This window comes from Poecilia latipinna, unplaced genomic scaffold, assembly GCF_001443285.1.
Source record: "Poecilia latipinna isolate Pla-1442-1.1 unplaced genomic scaffold, P_latipinna-1.0 Scaffold39, whole genome shotgun sequence".
Classification (NCBI taxonomy): Eukaryota; Metazoa; Chordata; class Actinopteri; order Cyprinodontiformes; family Poeciliidae; genus Poecilia; species Poecilia latipinna.
The window spans coordinates 568,809-586,345 of record NW_015112655.1 but is presented as its reverse complement, the minus strand read 5'-3'; the positions used below and the strand labels follow the sequence as shown (position 1 = coordinate 586,345).

The 17,537-nt window shown below is 37.9% G+C and overlaps 2 protein-coding genes across 10 annotated transcripts in view; one reads left to right on the top strand and one right to left on the bottom strand.

Annotated features, from left to right (window-relative positions):
- LOC106955897 (CD209 antigen-like protein E) overlaps positions 1-2,863 on the bottom strand; it is a 41,171-nt gene extending 38,308 nt beyond the window's left edge. For 2 of the 8 annotated variants that reach the window (XM_015046334.1, XM_015046352.1), the window contains exon 1: positions 506-594. Coding sequence is in view for 5 of the 8 variants with exons in the window: in XM_015046375.1 (XP_014901861.1) it covers positions 506-616; positions 2,007-2,066; positions 2,284-2,340; positions 2,569-2,628; positions 2,722-2,749 (316 nt within the window). In the remaining 3 variants the exon portion in view is untranslated. Of the gene's footprint in view, positions 1-505; positions 617-2,006; positions 2,067-2,283; positions 2,341-2,568; positions 2,629-2,721 lie in introns of those variants that run through there. The other 6 variants (XM_015046375.1, XM_015046359.1, XM_015046367.1 and 3 more) reach the window with 6 other exon arrangements.
- Positions 2,864-3,336: 473 nt separating this feature from the next.
- ak2 (adenylate kinase 2) lies at positions 3,337-17,172 on the top strand. Of its 2 annotated transcripts, XM_015046324.1 has the most exons (7): positions 3,337-3,556; positions 5,988-6,113; positions 7,158-7,268; positions 7,410-7,504; positions 11,800-11,872; positions 14,365-14,584; positions 17,014-17,172. In XM_015046324.1, the coding sequence occupies exons 1-7, from the start codon at positions 3,458-3,460 to the stop codon at positions 17,019-17,021; spliced, it is 732 nt and encodes a 243-aa protein (XP_014901810.1). In that variant the 5' UTR covers positions 3,337-3,457; the 3' UTR covers positions 17,022-17,172. The 2 variants fall into 2 exon arrangements, with proteins under 2 accessions (XP_014901810.1, XP_014901801.1); XM_015046315.1 differs by lacking the exon at positions 17,014-17,172 and having other exon boundaries at positions 14,365-15,452.
- The last annotated feature ends 365 nt before the right edge of the window (positions 17,173-17,537 follow it).

The following is a 17,537-nucleotide window of genomic DNA, read 5'->3' as shown; positions in this document are numbered from 1 at the left end:
CCAAAAGCTAATCGTATGAATAAGAATCAAACAATTTAGAAAATTTAGCAGAAGCAATTTTCTTCCATCCTTTGACTTTTCTCTTTAACTGGTGTTGAAGGCAGAAGGAATATGTGAGTTTTCAGTCTGGACTTTAACAAAAGCGTAACAGACAGAGGGAGACTGTTCAGAGGGAATAATCATAATAATATTCAAATAACATGCAAACTTCCAAAAACAGACATTTGTAATTCTGAAATATCACCCCAAAAAGCCATTGTTGTTACAGATCTTATAGTATCTGTTAGATATTAAAACATTTTGCAACTGGTAAGATTTACTGAAATAAAACATATTAATTTATATATAATAATTAATGTTTTTGCTAAAAAGGAATGTTTTCCTAACTAACATGCATCTAATTTTATGAATCTCCAATGTAACACAACGACCTGCCATAAAATTCAAGTAAAAACTTTTTATTTATTTATTTTATTTGACTTCAAAGTTGAAAAAAAAAACTCACTGATGCTCAGAGCAAAGACTGCAATGACCAAGAGAGCCATGAGAACCAGCAGGACAGCGTGTTCTGGAGATATTTTGGACTTCCTGTCCAGTCCGGGTTGCTGCAGATCTGCTGAATGGTGAGAACAAATGAAAGGTGAAAGTGCTGCTACATCTGGGCATGAAGATATTTACCACATTATAAATAAACTGGCAAAAGGAAGTATTGCAGTATAATATAAGAACAAAATAAATGACAATGCCCTCTGAAAAGGCGCACAAAGTGAGTAGAAAGCACAAATTTGCTATTAATTAAATTTACATAAAATGAAAATTTAAGACAAGATGCTATTGTGTTTAAGAAATTTCTGGAGGGAATAAATTATATAACCAAATTAAACTGAAAATATGAAAATGTTTTGTGGACAAAACTGTCATATTGATGTCATGAGAGAAGGGGAAGATCACTGAAGAGTTCCTGTTTGTTACAACCAAATGCATGGAGAAATTTCTGAACTCCAAAAGTCAAAATATGTGCAAAAAATGCAGAATGTTTTAGATTAATCCGTAAAATGTTCTATAATAGATAAAGGAAAATGTTTTAGCTCAAAAAGTAGAAAATGTATGGAGAAAAACTCAGAAATTTGTCAGATATTTTCTATAAATAAACTTTGAAATTTCTAAATTTGAAAAGTCAAAGAAATTGCTATGAATTTTTTTTTAATTTTTAGATTGATCTCAGAACAAAACTAAATTTCTGAGTTTCAAATGTATATTTTTTTTTGACTTTTTAAATTTAGAAATGTCTAGAAAATTTCTGAGATTAAACTCCTCCTGAAATTTTACTCCATGCCATTTTTTCTATCTATTGTTCTGATATGCAGATGGTTCTCTTGTAGAGAGATGCTTCTATCTTGCAGTGAATTTGCATTCATTCATACCGAATAAATGTAAAACTGGATAAAAATCTGCAGGAACTGTGTGATGCTATCATGTCAATATGGACGGCAGTCTCTGAGGAATGTGTCTGACATCATGTCCAACTTGTGTCAGAATTCACCAGCTGTGAAGGAAAATCACGCTTTCAACCCAGTACTAACAAGGCAGCGTACCTAATAAAGTGGCAACAGGTTGGTGAGGGATAGGCTTCCATGTTTAGCAACAGAGATTACAAAGCGGAACGCGTTAAGCAGAACAACCAGAGCAAGTTTCCGATATGAAAGTTTTCAGATTATCAATAATATTCAATTGAACATAAATGTTGTTTTGTTTCACAGTTGACTGTTGCAGAAAGAGAGAAGTCAAGCCCATTGTTCCCTGCAGTGACATATTCCACAGGTAGGAAGTATTTTAGATCAACAATGATAAAACAATAAACTAACAGTAATATGCACAAGGAATTAACTCAGATTAAATTCTAGTAACCATAAAAACATAATTAAAACATCAGACATAAAAGCTTCAAATTATTAAAATTTACTTGCACACCAGATGCCTTCAGAAATGTTAGTTTTAGTTCAAACCTTTCTGCTTCGAAAGCTGGTCTTCAGTGCAGCTGTTGTTAGCGAATGAAGAAACATTATCTGCACAAAAAACATAAAGTAATTAATCTGATGGAGTCCAGCCTATTCTTAAAATTCAGAAAAACAGAAAGTGTCAATTTACAGACAAATCAAGTAACAATCCAATCACTGAAACAAAAATTTAGGTTTATAAAAATAATTTTCATAATGAATCTCAAAGCCTAAACTTGTTCTGATTAAGTGGCACACACATTTCAATTAGATTTTTTTTTCAAACCTTGTTGTTTGGAAACCATGACATCATCATAAATTTCGTCAGCCACTGAAGAAACATCTGCATAAAAAAAGAAAACATAAAGAAATAAATCTGATGGAGTCAAACATTAGTTTGATAGTTAAATTTCAGAAAAACAGAAAATGTGAATTTATGGACAGATACAGTAACAATCAAACCACTAAAACAAATATTGGGCTAATAAAAAATTACATTTGACAAGACTACTAAAAATCGCACTTTATTAAAACACAAATTGGCATTAAAAACAATATTTTTTGTTCAAACCTTGTTGTTTTGAAACCATGACATCATCATAAATGTTGTCATCCACTAAAGTAGCATTATCTGTGTGAAAAAACATGAAGAAATCGATCTGATGGAGTCAAACATGAGTTCAGATTTTCACTACTATGACGAAACGCAGGAGAAAAAGCTCACCTCTGGGCGCTGATTTTGTGAACCTCATATTGCTGTTTGTTCCAGCAGCTTCAGACGCGTTTCTGCTGGGAGTCTGACAGAGAAATGCAGGTCAGAAGAGACAGAGTTTTTAAAGCTTCCTGCAGGCAGGGAGGAGACAATACACCTGAGCAATGACAGGTTCACACCAATCTGAAAGGTATTCTAAACATAACCTAGTATTTTTCTGAAGCAACACAAGTCATAAAGTCTCTAAAATAATTTCTTCATCAAAATGATTTGTGTTCCAAAATATTTACTCAAAGTTGTTCTCTTATTTGAGGTTTAAAATGCATTTCCCATTATATTTTAGTGTGCAGCTACTTAGTTTAAAATTTTAACGGAAAGTATTTGTTGTTACTTTTAATTAAGGCGTAAATAAACAATTCCGTGCTTACCGCTGTCAAAAACCCCAAATAAATTCAAGAAAGTGATATTTTACAGTGAAAGAATGTGGGGAATAAAATAGTGCGCGTTCCTTTAAACGTTTTCCGGAAGCGGTGTAATGCTTCCTCCAATCCTGTGCTACACACGTAAATTGACTCGACTGCCAACCAATCAAATCGCGGATTTGCTCTGGTATGGGCGGGGCTAAGGTCTCGTATTGAAAAGGAGGATGTGGCTCATTCTTTCTGGCCAACTTGGCTGAAGTGTCAGCACCGCCGCACCGACAGACTTCTGGAAAGTTTCTGCTTGGTGTCCCCCCTCCGGTGCTGTCATGGCCCCCAGCGTGCAGTTAAAGGAGGCGATAGCTGATGTACAGGACGGCATTCGAGCCATCCTTCTCGGACCTCCCGGAGCCGGGAAAGGGACTCAGGTGAGGCTCGCGGCGAGCTAATGCTGCTAATAGTAGCTGTTAGCTTTGAGGAAAGAGAGGTGAAGTGCGCATAATCGATAACTAGTTAATAAGAACTTTAACCTTTATTGCTTTTATCAATAAATACTGTATCACTTTGTTATTAACTGGTGTGATAAAAAATGAAATTTCAGTTTTATTTCGGTGAGGGCCGTCCTGACTAAATTCAATGACGTCTAGAACGATAAAATGTTTTAATTTATTTATTTTTAAGGTTTGTTTGTAGCTAAATTGTGGCTTAAAACCAAAATCCCCAACCAGTTTTTCCTGATTTTAATCTTCCAGGACTTTCATAGATTTTGCAGGACAGGACATGTTACTGACACCAGTAAACCTCCCAGTTTGTTTTAAAGTAATCAGGACATTGGTTAATTCTTTAAATGGGAAGAAGCTCAGCTGTCATTCAGATTCTCAATGACTTTCAGCCGTACGTTTCTACTAGTTTCCATTTCAAATAATAAATTACTCCAACGTCTATTTATGTGTACATGAATGAACATATAATAAACATAAATATTCAGAAATGCATAGTTGTATAATGTTATAAACGTTCTCAGTTCGGTTGAAGTGAACTCCGGCCCGGATTGAATGGATATGCAAACACCAAACCTGCTCCAAAAACAGGAAGCAGAGCAAGGCTTTCTGGGTAAATACAACCAAAACAAATGTGAGTCTACCGCTAATGAGGGGAAATGGCTCATGGGCTTTCACCAAAGACAAAAGTGAAATCCTACAACAGCTAAAATTTGAACCCACTCCATTTTTATTTACAGTTCGTGTTTTATTTACAGCTGCGCTCAAAGGTTTTCATGTCATTTCTTTCAGAAGTTCTTGCTACAGTGCTACCACAGGTGAGGAGGGGAACTGGTTGCTGAGCAGTGTGAAAGAGAACAACAGCAGCTGAAAATATAACAAATATTGCAATTTTGACTTCAAATCTAATCTAGTTTACCAGATTATCAGGTGTAGGGAAAAAAACCATAAATTTATTGGTTTTTGTTCAGAGCGATTGCAAGACGGAACAAGAAATGGACAAATGAATTGGAAGCCAGTAATGCTGTCTCAATATTTCGTCAAAGCAATATCAGTATGTGAAATTTTCAGATTGTAAAGGATTGTTCAGAGTGTAATGACTAATATATTCCAAATCCTGTGAATTTGCATCTTTCATGCTAATGTAACATTGAGTCTGTTGGGCAGTGTTTCACAGCAGCATTACATAAAAGGTCACAGAATAATGGAAACACTGAAAAAGAGAGGACAGAAGAAAATGCACAGAAATACTAACTTATAATAATATCACTGGAGTCTCTAAAATCGTGCAACCCTGCCTCCTGAAGCCTCAGTTTGGAGCTTTTTCAGCCACATCCCAGGGCAGAGACCCAGATAAATCACTTTAGGGATTATACATCCTGTCTGGCCTCGGAACGCCTTGGGATTCCTCAGGAAGAGGAATGTCTCCGTTTCTCCTTCTGAACTTTTCCCCACTGCAAAAATCACTCACTGTTGATTCTTTCAAAGTAAATTCATCATCATCAACTTCAAAATAAAGCGCTTTAACGCCAGTCACAGCTGAAACAAAGTGCTGAACATCAATAACAAACAAGATAAAAGAAAAATAATGTGACAAAGCTGAGCACAAAAAAATGAATTAAAAACTCAATTCAAAACACAATAAACAGATAAAATCAATAAGAAGTATGAACTTAGAACATTCACACAAAGAGAAAGTTAGCTTTTCAACTCAAATTGCTACAGACATATTTCAAATGCACAACAAAATACCAGCTTATCCCATGCCATATTGCTCAATCACAATGGTTTTCTTTTTTTGAGATATTTAATCTTTCTGCACTGCAAAAATACAACATCTTAAAGTATTTTTGTCTTGTTTCTAGTGCAAATCTCTTAGAACACTTGAAATAAGACAAAACTAACTTACAAGTAACTTTTCTGGAAGATATAGAAGCTCAATAATTCCTCAATAAGTCAATAATTCCTTAATAGAGATGGAAAAAGTTCTAGTTCCACTGGCAAATTATTTCACTCATAAGAAATTTTTCCTGTGTTATGTGAAATAATCTGCCAGTGGAACTAGAACTTTTTCACCAATATTAAATAATTATTTACTTAAAACAAGCTCCTATATTTTTGTTTTTGCAGCGCATCAAAAATGTTCATAAACTAACATATTAAATTGAAATGCATCTTTCCATTGTCGCCGTTCTGAATCTAAACTTTGACTAAATTTCCTTTCTTTTTAAGTTGTATTTGATTTTTTTTTTTTACAAATCTGTTTTGAATACTGTTTGGTAAGCTGAAGGTGTGTGTGTGTGTGTGTGTGTGTGTGTGTGTGTGTGTGTGTGTGTGTGTGTCTGTCTCGTCCCTGCAGGCTCCCCGGTTAGCGGAGAAGTACTGCGTCTGCCACCTGGCCACAGGAGACATGCTGAGGGCCATGGTGGCTTCAGGCTCTGAACTCGGCAGGAGGCTGAAGGAGACCATGGACTCCGGCAAGCTGGTAAAACATTCCTGCTTTCATATCATCCCCTCAAAAAAATAAAATCATAACAACCTGAACATCTGAGCCACATGTGTTTTCAAAAAGTAAAGCAAGAAAGGCGACACATTGTCTAACTTGTCATTTTAAGATATTTTCTAATGTAGTTTGGTGAGAAATTTGAGTAAAATATTGTATTGGTGAGAACTTTTTACTAGTGATGCATCAATCTGATATTAATATCTGTATCGGCCTCAGGTTATCAATTACTGTGCCTGATCCATAAGGGCTGATCTGTTCAGTCTAGTTCTATGCTGTATTGTTTATTTTTCATTATATTTAGTTTTCATAATTGCACTTTCTGAATCATTTGAAAGAACATTTTATGCTGTTTTATTTTTTATTTTTTTTACGTTTCACCAAAGTAGTCAACCTGTTGTTTTTGTTGGTATATTTTTTATGTTGGCTGTTATTCTCCTAATTGCACTGACTGACCAAACCATTCAGTCCATTTATGTCTGTATTTAAAAAAAGAAACGTTTCAGTCAGTTTTTCTGTATCGGATCGGTATCGGCCGATACTAAACCTCAGATATCGGTATCGTAATTGAAAAAAAGGGGATCTGTGCGTTTCGTTTTATTTCTAAAGTTTTTTTGTCCTTTTTCATCGTTACTGACTGATAAAGCTGCAGTTTGTGTGTTTTTGCACATCAAGGTCAAATTAAATCAGATAAAAATTGACTCAATGTTAAAACTCTACTGTAGCCTGGAGGGTGTACTTTCTCTTTGCCGTTCCTTTATGTTTTCAAACTGTCATGAACTGAAGGCAGGAGGAAGCCGTAGCTTTGTGTTTGTTCCTTTAAAGTTTAGGTTTTATGTCAGTGGGAGTCGTAGGACTTCATTATTACCACCTCTGATGTCATTTCCTTTGGTAATTTAGAGGCTGTTAGTGCTTCCTGTGGTGTTCGTGACAGTTAATTACACACTGTGCTATCTGCAGATATCACATTGTCTGGTAGATAAAGTTGCAGGAAGTTGTTGAGCGTTTTTTTTTTTTTTCTTGCAGGTCAGCGATGAGATGGTGGTGGAGCTCATAGAGAAGAACCTGGACACGACCGCCTGCAGGAACGGCTTCCTGCTGGACGGCTTTCCCAGAACGGTCAAACAAGCAGAAATGGTTCGCAACAACATTTAGTCCTCATATTTTATTCATCAGGTTCTATGAAACTAACCAGGGAAAATAATCTAACTTCTGGGTTTACGTATTTATGAAGACAAGCGATGAAGCTCAACGTCCTCTGTGCTGTTTGTCCTTCAGCTGGACGACTTGTTGGACAAAAGGGACGAGAAGCTGGACTCTGTGATCGAGTTCTCCGTAGACGACTCCCTGCTGGTTCGCCGGATCTGCGGCAGGTAGGAAACAAACTAATCATTCAGAAGTGACTCAGTTTGACTGGCAGCTGGAACTGAAAGCTGATTTATGCTTTCCATGACAGCTGCTCCTCCGATTCACAGCCAGAGTTTAACTTGCAGGATAAACGCTTTGCCTCCGAGCCATAAGAAACCGGAGCTGCAGTCACAGCGTGTCTGAGCTGGTCTGGTGCTAAAACCTGCTGGGTTCAGGGATAAACCAGGATGAGTTTAAACAGAGAACCAGCAGAGCAGGAGCTTCATCCTGACCTGAAAATATTTTCTTTTTGAACGTTTTGTTGTGAAGCTGCAGTTAAAGTTGTTCCAGTAACCTGATTGGAAATGCTGTGCAGGATGCAGATTTGACCACTAGGTGTCACCTTTGAGCTGCTCGTCAAACACATTGTTGGTGGGAACAGAACAGCACTGCTTCTGTTTCCTCAAAACTTATGGAATAATGTTTCTGAACAATAAATATCATCCTTCGTTTTGGCAATAAATTATTTTATTACAGTTTATTAACATTGGCCTGCATGGGAAGCAAGTTGGATCTCATCTGGCCAAACTTTTAGTGTTAATTTAACCTCTATACGGTGTTTCGATCGTATTGAAGATTCTGTGTTTTCATTAGTGGGGGTTATTTTATTTACAGCAAGATATTTTTCCCATGTTAGTGAAATAATCTGTCAGTGGAACTACAACTTTTTCATCAACATTAAGGAATTATTTACTTAAAACAACCCCCTATTTATTGCTAAAAAGTTCTTTGTAAGTTAGCTTTGTCTTATTTCAAGTGTCCTAAGATAGTCACTAGAATTTAGTGCTAACGTCACAAATATTTTGTTTGCAGTGAAGGCAGTCCGAATGTATCTAATATGGATACATTTCTAAGAATCCCGTCTGCAGTCAGATGGGTCGGTAAATATTAAAGGTGCTCTCAACCCTAGACGCGAGTCCTGGTCTCAGAAAAGACGATGTGTCTCTATGCTGCACTGATCTGCAGAGCGCCAGATTGATCTAGACCAGCGCTACCTAAAGTGCAGCAAAGTTGAAAATCCAGTGAAACACGGCTTGCATGTTGCATAGAGGTAACTTGTTCTGCCTGCTAACATCAATAGACTTATTCATTTCTGACTGGAGTTTTCTCTTTTGAAGCGATTATTGTAAATTGGTCTGGGTGGAGGAGCTGAGCCTGAAGCCAGAGCGTTGACTTATTGGTCCATCTAAATCATACCTAATGCCTGTAGTCATTAGGTATGATTTAAAGGAGACCTACTGAGATTCCTCAAACAGGTTAGAATAGGGCAACATGCTGTATAAACACTTAATTTGCATTTTGCACAAACTTATTCTTGGATGAGAGTTCAGTCTCATCAGTCCTGCCTGTTTCGAGCAGTTTTAGGGCCTCTGTCATTTTAAATCCTAATAAGCTGATGCTGGTCACGCCTCAACGTTTACACTCGCACTCTTTGAAAATGGTTGCAAACAGATGTGGAATTATACAACTGTACATCTCTGAAAAGTGTTAGAGCCTACTGCATAACCAACAAGAATGCAGCAAATAGTTTCTGGATGACAAGTCAACAACAAAACACTTGTCTTTTCCAGCAGCCATTGTAGAGCACATACAGTGGGAAAACCAGCTGACCAAACTGGAGCTCAACTCAACTGATTTGTGACGCTACATTCAGGGAGAATTTTGAAATGACTTAATTTTTCAGACATCATGTTGTTGCCATTTTTTTAGAAGCGGTAGGAACCCAAGTGGAAGTACAAAAATGTGCAAAATGTTAAATTTGCATAATGTGGCCCCCTTTAAAAAATAAAGAGACCGAAGTAGAACTGTCGATGTGCGGTCACCTGGTATCTGCTCTACAATGGCTCCTGGAAAAGACAAGTGTTTTGTTTTTGACTTATAATCCAGAGACTACTTGCTGCATTCTTGTTAGTTGTGCAGGAGGCTCCACTTCTGCTTTTCAAAAATGGACGGTCGTGTAATTGCGCATCTGTTTGCAACCATTTTCACTAAGAGACTAAAATCTCATTATCCAAGAATGATTTTGTTAAAAATGTAATGAACATGTTTTGTATCGCCCTATTTGAACCTGTTAAAGGAAGAATAACTTTTTACATTCAATGTGGGAACCACTGTCCTTGGCAAATTGTGGGTTCAAATAGAAAAGAGTGCACCTAATAGTCAACAAATCAAAAGCATTTTATTAAAGTTCTTCATTAAACCTGAGAACACGCCCAAAATATTTTCAGAAAAGCTTTATTTTCATGGAGCCAGGAAGGACGACCTCTAACCGTCCTGGAGCTGGAGGAAAAGTCCACTTGGTTTTCCTGCACCAGCAGATGGCGCTCCAGAGTTTTCCGATGATCCTCATGCTGTCTGCATCTTAATCCTGCTCGGGTCGGCAGATTGATTCAGGAGAGTCTGGAACAGAGTGATAATGCTGGAAACAAGTGGAGTGTGAAATCATGCAATTAACAGAAGGTGGCCTGAAGGTGTTGGAGAGTCTTGCAGCAGGAAGGTCTTACAGCGGATCTTTAGTGAAGTGTTTACCTCAGAAATGGGCTGGAGTTTAAAAGCAGCTCGCTTTCAGGCTGTTATGTTGACCTTCTAAGTCTTTCTAAAGTTTTAACTCGTTAAATACGGTGTTGTTAATAGGACTGCTCATGGCTTTTAGGATGAATCAGAGCTGAGAAAATAGTTGAAGGAAGTTCTGCAAAATCGCTGAACTAAAACATGAGTTTAAATAAATGATGTACTTTAAAGTCCACATCTTGGAGGTTTTACATATTTCATCATTTAAGTGATTTTCAGAGTTGTGAATCATATTGTTGCTTTTCTTGTCTGTTCTGTAAACAGAAACAGATTATGACTACTGAGCACGCTCCTACAAGTTCTTAAAGAGGATATTGAACCGAATCCTGGTCCTAAAAATCGGAATCAAATTGTGATTTAGTAAAAAATTCTCCACATTTTATTTGTCCTGAAAAACTAGAATTCTCCTTATAAACATTATGGCTGTCGCCCTCTGGTGGTTTCAGAGAGTACTCCACCACTACAGGGCCAAATCTGGAGAGCAGGTACCGAAACATCAGCTTTAAAACTGTAAAAACACATTTTTGTGACTCATTTGTTGGTACTGTCTGTATTTATAGTTGTTCCTCAAGAAAATGGATTGGTAGGGCATATCCAAAGTACGGCCCGGTGACTAATTGTGGCCCTCTGAGTGATTGTTGTATGGCCCCTGTTCTAAAATAAAACTGGCCACAATGACAGACAACTGAAAGAAAGTAATCCTCGTTTATTAAAGATGTTTCTACATTTATCTCATCTTCATAGTGCTTAAGATGAAACATTAACCAAGGTCTTGTTTTTGTAGAATCTAGATTTAAAAAAAACCCTCCAAAAATGTACATATAAGTTATATGTGTATAACACATTTCATCAACCAGTCGGTTCAAAGTGCTTTACATCATAAAAACATGACTCTCCAATTATGAGAGAGATGATGGCATTTTATCAAATGCCATCATCAAAATCATCAATACTCATCAATTATATTGATAATGATCCAGTTACTAATAATCACAGGCAACTCCAAACAGACTGAACCAGACTTAATTTAAAGTAGCTCAGTGTTTCAGCTCTTTTGCCGTTTTCTGGAAGTTTGTTCCAGATTTGTGGTGCGTAGAAGCTGAAAGCTGCTTCTCCATGTTTGGTTCTTTAATGTGTTTTGGTGATTAATTGTTCAGTGATTTATAAATCAACAGAAGGATTTTACCGTTTATACTCTGAGCTCCAGAGAGTCATGGAAGGACTTTAGAACTGGGGTGATGCGCTCCATCTCCCTGGTTTTACTGGGAAATGTTCTTCAGGTGATGGAAGACTGACTTTGAAGCTGTCTTTATGTGGCTCTGAAGGTTCAGGTCTGCAGTGATGTTCAGGTATCGGCCCTTTCAGTTGGTAAAGCCTGGAAATATGGGCCAGCTGGTTTTGTGCCAGATCATTTTCATAACCGACTGAGTAAATCAAGTTTCCAGCTCCGCCTACGTTGGGGACGATTTGTGGTGAAGTCGATGTTCTCTGGTCTGAGCAGCTTTCAGATTGGCCTGCAGCATGTTGTGAAATGTTTAGTTGTCGTCTCGACTGCATCATACCCGATGCGACCTCGGTTTATGCAGTCATGTGTGTCTGCGGGGCATCGTGTCGCAACGACAAGGTCCAAGTAGGACATGGTGTGGGATGTGAAAGGACAGTGACTCACTGACCCGCTCTGCTTCCGCAGGCTGATCCACCAGCCCAGCGGCCGCTCCTACCACGAGGAGTTCAACCCCCCCAAACATCACATGAAGGATGACGTAAGTAGTTTCTGCTCCGGCCTGCTGGGGAAAACAGTCTGAGCAACCCGCCGCCCACCTGAGTGACTCTCAGGCTGAAAATGGGTCAGAGTTGAGCTGCTTTTCAACAACTGGCCTCTTTTCACTTTCAGACACGTTTTGTTTTTCAGAAAGCTGTGACCCAGTTTCAGTCTGAAAAGCTGTTGCGTCTCCATCTAGGTGGGCAGAAGTGGCTGCTGGTGGAGGACTTTTTTTATTTTGTAACATCCACTGACCTTTTCGTAATGGCAGATGTAAGAATGGCTCTGCCAGAACCAGAATGGCTTCGTTAAAGCGAAACTTTTAGAGCTTCAGGGTTGTGACGACGACAGAAAATCTCAATATGAAGAGATTTATTTACTTTTAACCAGAGTGGCAGAAATGGGCTTCCATATTATGACCCTATAGAATTGTTTAAAATATTCTAGTTGTTTTCACCATCTCACATTATTTCTAAATCGTTTGAATAGAAACATTTGTCTGTGAATGAAAAATCACATCTGAACCGAATCATGACCCTAAATATCAGAATTGGATCATTAAACACTAATTTGCATTTCAAATGTCCAAACCCTGAAAAACTATTAAATCATCATACATAGATGTATTTATTTAAACATTTAAACATTCAGTTTTAGGATTTTTACATATTTTGTATTGCTGAATGTTAGAAAGAACTTGATTAAGTGATATTATTATTGTTGCTTATTTTTTGAGTTTTTACAACACATCTCTAAAAAGTGTGAAGTGAAACTCTGAATTTTCTGCATTAGTATGTTTTATGTGGAGCCAATGTTAACATTAAACTCATCCGAGACTCCAGTTCCTGCTGAAGCTGCATCCCTGATGTCATTTCCTGTAACAAAAATCATCAACTTTTGTCTTTTTTAGTTTTAATAAAATCTAGCAGAAAAACATCTCTGTATAATGATTTAGTATTTGCACTGCATTTTTATAAAATTCAAAGGATTAGAAAGATTTTCTAAAATATTTCCTCCTAAACCTTCACACCACATCTGGAATGACCAACAGAGTCAAATTAGAGGATTTTAATTCAACTAGACGTTGACTGGTTTAAATGTATTCATTCTTCAGCCTCTGAATAAATTATCCAAGATGTTCCTGGAATTTTATGTGTTCAGTTATGACACGGAAATGTTGTATGTTGGGAATTTCTTGTGGTTTGTTTGGTCTACTGTCACAACTTGTCAGTGTGTGTTGACTCAGTAGCTCGGTGCTTTTGTTGTTTATTTTCTGTGATAATTTCCTGCTTCCTGCCTCCACCTCAGGCTGCAACAAGTAGCAACATGCAGGAATTAAAAGAGAACCCATTACACAAAACTCACATTTTGCACACTTTTGTACTTAGATTTGAGTCTTTTTGTTTTAAGCTCAAGAGCTTTAAAAAAAAAACACCTCTCTGTGTTTTTGGCATTAACTTAATGTTTTTTGTTTTTGAACTGTTTCCATGTCACCACTGTACTGGAAAAGAAAAGTGTTTTGTTGTTGACTTACCATCCAGATCCCACTTGCTCCATTCTTGCTGGTTATGCAGGAGGCTCCACTTCTGCTTTTCAAAGACTGTGTAATTGTGCTTCTGTTTGTAGACTTTTTCACATGCGGGTGTAAATGTTGAGTTGTGGATCGTGGCCAGCAGCAGCTGTTTGGATTTAAAGTGACAGAGGCCCTAAAACAGGCACAACTGATCAGACTAAAATCTCATTTTCTAAGATTGATTTTGTGCTAAAATGTAATAAACAGGTCTTGAAAAGCCCATAACCATGGCCTAACCTGTTTAAGGCAGGGTCGTGATGGTTTTTGGTCTTTCATTTCAGTTTAGTTTTATTTTGTTATGACTTTATCTAATTTGGTTAGCTTAAGTTAGATTTTAGAGTTTGTTTGTTTGCTAGCTAGTAATTACATATTTACATTTTATTAGCTACGGCAGTAGTTTTAGTTTTTTCATACTTTGACCTTTTTGAATTCTGCACCTAAAAATGAACCAAAGTATTGTGATTATGTGTGCATGCCGAAGATGCAATTTTCTAAAAATGAATTCAGTTATTGTTGAACAACCAACTGACTCTGGCGTCTCCTCCAAACTTTTGCTGTCGCCGTTTTGCAGCTAGCTTAGCGCCACCAGGAAGAAAAGGAAGTGCTGTAATTTGCCGATGACTGAAGTAAAACTTTTGAGGAGGAATCAATTTCACATCAGTTCAAAAGGCTTATGGGTTCATAAACATGAAAACAAAGGATATTGTATCTATAATTTCATTATGTTTTAGTTTTATAAGCTCACAGTAGTGTTCCAGTTAGTTATAGTTTTTTTACCCCATTATTCTCCATGTTTATTAATAAAATGTTTTTTCAGTTTTAGTTTTAGTTATCTATGATAACTTTGGTTCCAGTAGTTCGCCTGTAACTGATTGTTCCCACCTGAGGCCTCGTCCTGATGCTTCTGCTCCTCCTCCCAGGTGACGGGCGAGCCGCTGATCCGCCGCAGCGACGACAACGAGACGACGCTCCGCTCCCGCCTGGACGCCTACCACCGGCAGACGTCCCCCCTGGTGCAGTACTACAGCACCCGGGGCCTGCACACGGCAGTGGACGCCTCCCAGAGCCCCAGCGTGGTGTTCGCCTCCATCGTGGCCGCCTTCTCCGCAGCCACGGCCGCCCCAGCCCGCGCCACCGCCTGTAAAGACCAAGTCTTCTTTGTTTAACCCTTCTCTTCCTTCCTCTTTTTTCCCTCCTCGTTGGAGATTACAAGAGTGGCAAGAAAATCTAATGTTGGAATGTAAACAAGGAAAGTAGGAGCTTAATGAGCCAGTCGTGCTCTTGTTTCCATGGTGATAACATGTTGAAAGTGTGACTGAATTATGACATTTAGCTGATCTGAACTCCATAGAAAACATTCCCTCAGTGTTGACCTTCGTTGCTGGACTCTCTTGCTCTTTAACTTTCCCTTTTTCTTTTTGGGCCTCGTTGTTTTTTGTGGATCCTTCTTCTTCTTCTATAACTTCACCTTCCCCGAAATAAGATTTATGTATTTTCCAGGTGTGGATAATCGTAGAAAAAGTTGTTCCCATCTCGATGCGTGAGGTCTGGAGATCCTATCTAAGATCCTTTTCAAACTAAAAGATGGATGGTGAAGAATGTTTATGCTTTAGATGATAAAATCAGCTGCTGCTGTTTCTGCCTCCATAAAAACTCTGATTTCATTGGCTGAGGAGGATAAGAAGCTATAATAGTTATGATGACCTGCAGGAAACAAAAAGTATGAGAACCCTGATATGCATGATAAATATCTACATATGCAGCTTCCATCAAACCACCTTTATGCTGGTTTTCATCTGAAAGACATTCGTCTCCATCATGCATCTTTTACAGATCCCATAATTAATGAATCTTCTAGAAGTTTCAGGAATCGGAATCAGCTTTGAAATTAATCAGCTAAGACTGAAACAATTAGTCGGATTAATTGTGATGAATCTATTATTGAAATTATTCTGAAGTGGTTTGGTAATTTATTGTTAGCTGAAGGAAATGCACTCTAAAAAGGTTAGTTGTATTCGGAGCAGTAATTCAGCCAAACATGTTCAAAATATTTACACATGATACCTTTGCTACAAATGATCAAGTGTAATGCTGATGCTGCAATTTAGACGATAAATGTTTATTTTCTTATTTAAAGACATAAATTGAAATGTTTGTTTGCATCTTTTGTTGTATTTCTAACATTGTATTAAAAAAGTTGAAGTAGCTGGATGCAAAAAAAGAAAAGTTGGGAATATGCCAGTTATTTTTATCCAAATTAATCTTCAGGATATTTGATTACTGGAATAATAGTTGGTTGCAACCCTAAAGCTGATATAAAAGAGTTAAAATGTTGCAGTTTTCATTTTACCAATCGTTTTGTTCGGTAATATTTCCATCGTTTCTCAGGAGTTTCTGGTTTTGCAGAGTTTGTTTTAGCTTTTAGACCAGAACTCAGTCAGAACCGGTTTCATGTTCGGGTCTCGGTGCCTGGAGATGTGAATCCTGTTCTCTCATTTGTTTATCCATTAGTTCAACCATCTGCTGCTGCCGCCCTCTGATGACCCCTCTGTGCATTAGAAAGGGAGCTTTTACAGGCCGGGTTAATTGGTAAAATCAATCAGAACCTTGTTTTTTTTTCTGGGAAATGGACGGAGTAGTGTTTTCAGCAGAGAAGCAGAAATTTCCTGTAACACGGTGTTACATCAGTTTGTACAGTCTGTTGTTTTCCTGCTGTTGGTGCTGCAGAGTTTCTTTGGAACCAACTCATCCTCGTTTTTATTCATGTTTTATTCTTTCTTCCTGTTACAAAAACTCGATTTGTCCCCTTCATCTTTGCCCGAAGGACTCGTGTTTGTATCTGAAACCTGGCAGCAGAGACCAAAAGCAGCACCTGGTCTTCCATATGGCAAACAGACAAAACTCGGTTGATGTGATGTAAAACAGCAGTGAGGAGGTAGAGAGCCTGACCCACTGCCCCTTCTCTAATGCAGAATCTGCAGCTGAAAACAAAATGAAGTTTTACTGGATCAGTCATTCGTCTAAATGAATGAATGGATGAGACATCTAGTTGTGGTTAATCTTTGTCTGTTGCCATATTTAAATGCCAAGGAGCCACTTTCATATTTGCTTTTTCTTCTACATTTCTAATCATAGATACAAGTTTGATTACAAAACCTGAATGTTCACAAAATACAGTCAATAATCGACCAGAGAGCTTCGATGGTTCCCTCCGCCTGTAGTCAGGTTCCTGTCACTTTTTTCATGAAGTCTGGTGATAAATGTTGAATACTGTATTTCCAGAGGCCTGTTGCTCAGGTTGAGTCTTGGTTTCCCTTTTGTTTGTGGCGTTAGATGTTGGAAATCTCCTGATTCTTGAACTTCTTCAGCTGATCGTTGTGTCTCTAACCTTCTAACCCGTTTTGTTTGTTCCTTAGAAAGCTGTGAATGTTTAGTTTACGCTTCCTGAATGTAACCATCAGCCTAAATGGACTGAGACAAAAACAAGTTCCAGCATTTCAGCGACTGAATCAAGTTTTGCCGTTCACTCATCCAGACCCTTGTCCTCCCTGCTCCCTCTTGTCTTGCAGCTGGTTGAAGGCCGAGCTGCTCCGCGCCACAGAGGTGATCAAACGGAGGGTAGACTGAACTCACTGTGCTGTTAGGCTCCGTCTTAAAGTACATTTTTATCCCCTGTAGATTATGAACCAGCTAACCTCCAATAAACCTGCTTTTCTACAATCATCACATCTTCTGTCTGTGTGCATTCTTCCCATTTCATCTTGAAACTGAAGTTTTAGTTGGTTGTTTTTCTCCATTTTGGCTACAGATTTGATTACCAGAGTCTGGAAATATTATTTATTTTGTCCTGGTTCTGTTTAACTTCAGACACAAACTGAAAGAAGCTAAAATGTTGTCTTGTTTAGCCTGGAACTGCGTGAGCCGATCCGTTTGTACACAGGTGTTTTCACAGATGAAACAAAGTGTGGCGCATGAATGCACACTAAAAACCTGTATTAAACGCTTAATAAAAATAAACATTTTTTTAAAACAAGCTTTAGAAACGGGCAGTGAAGAATACTTTTGGAGCCAGTGGCTTAATATGTCAGAATCA

Excerpts from the sequence above, each read along its gene's own strand:
- ak2 (XM_015046315.1), top strand. The coding sequence starts at position 3,458 with ATGGCCCCCAGCGTGCAGTTAAAGGAGGCGATAGCTGATGTACAGGAC. Across the intron at positions 6,114-7,157 it reads CCATGGACTCCGGCAAGCTG|GTCAGCGATGAGATGGTGGT; the intron begins GTAAAACATTCC and ends TTTTTCTTGCAG. Across the intron at positions 11,873-14,364 it reads AACATCACATGAAGGATGAC|GTGACGGGCGAGCCGCTGAT; the intron begins GTAAGTAGTTTC and ends TCCTCCTCCCAG.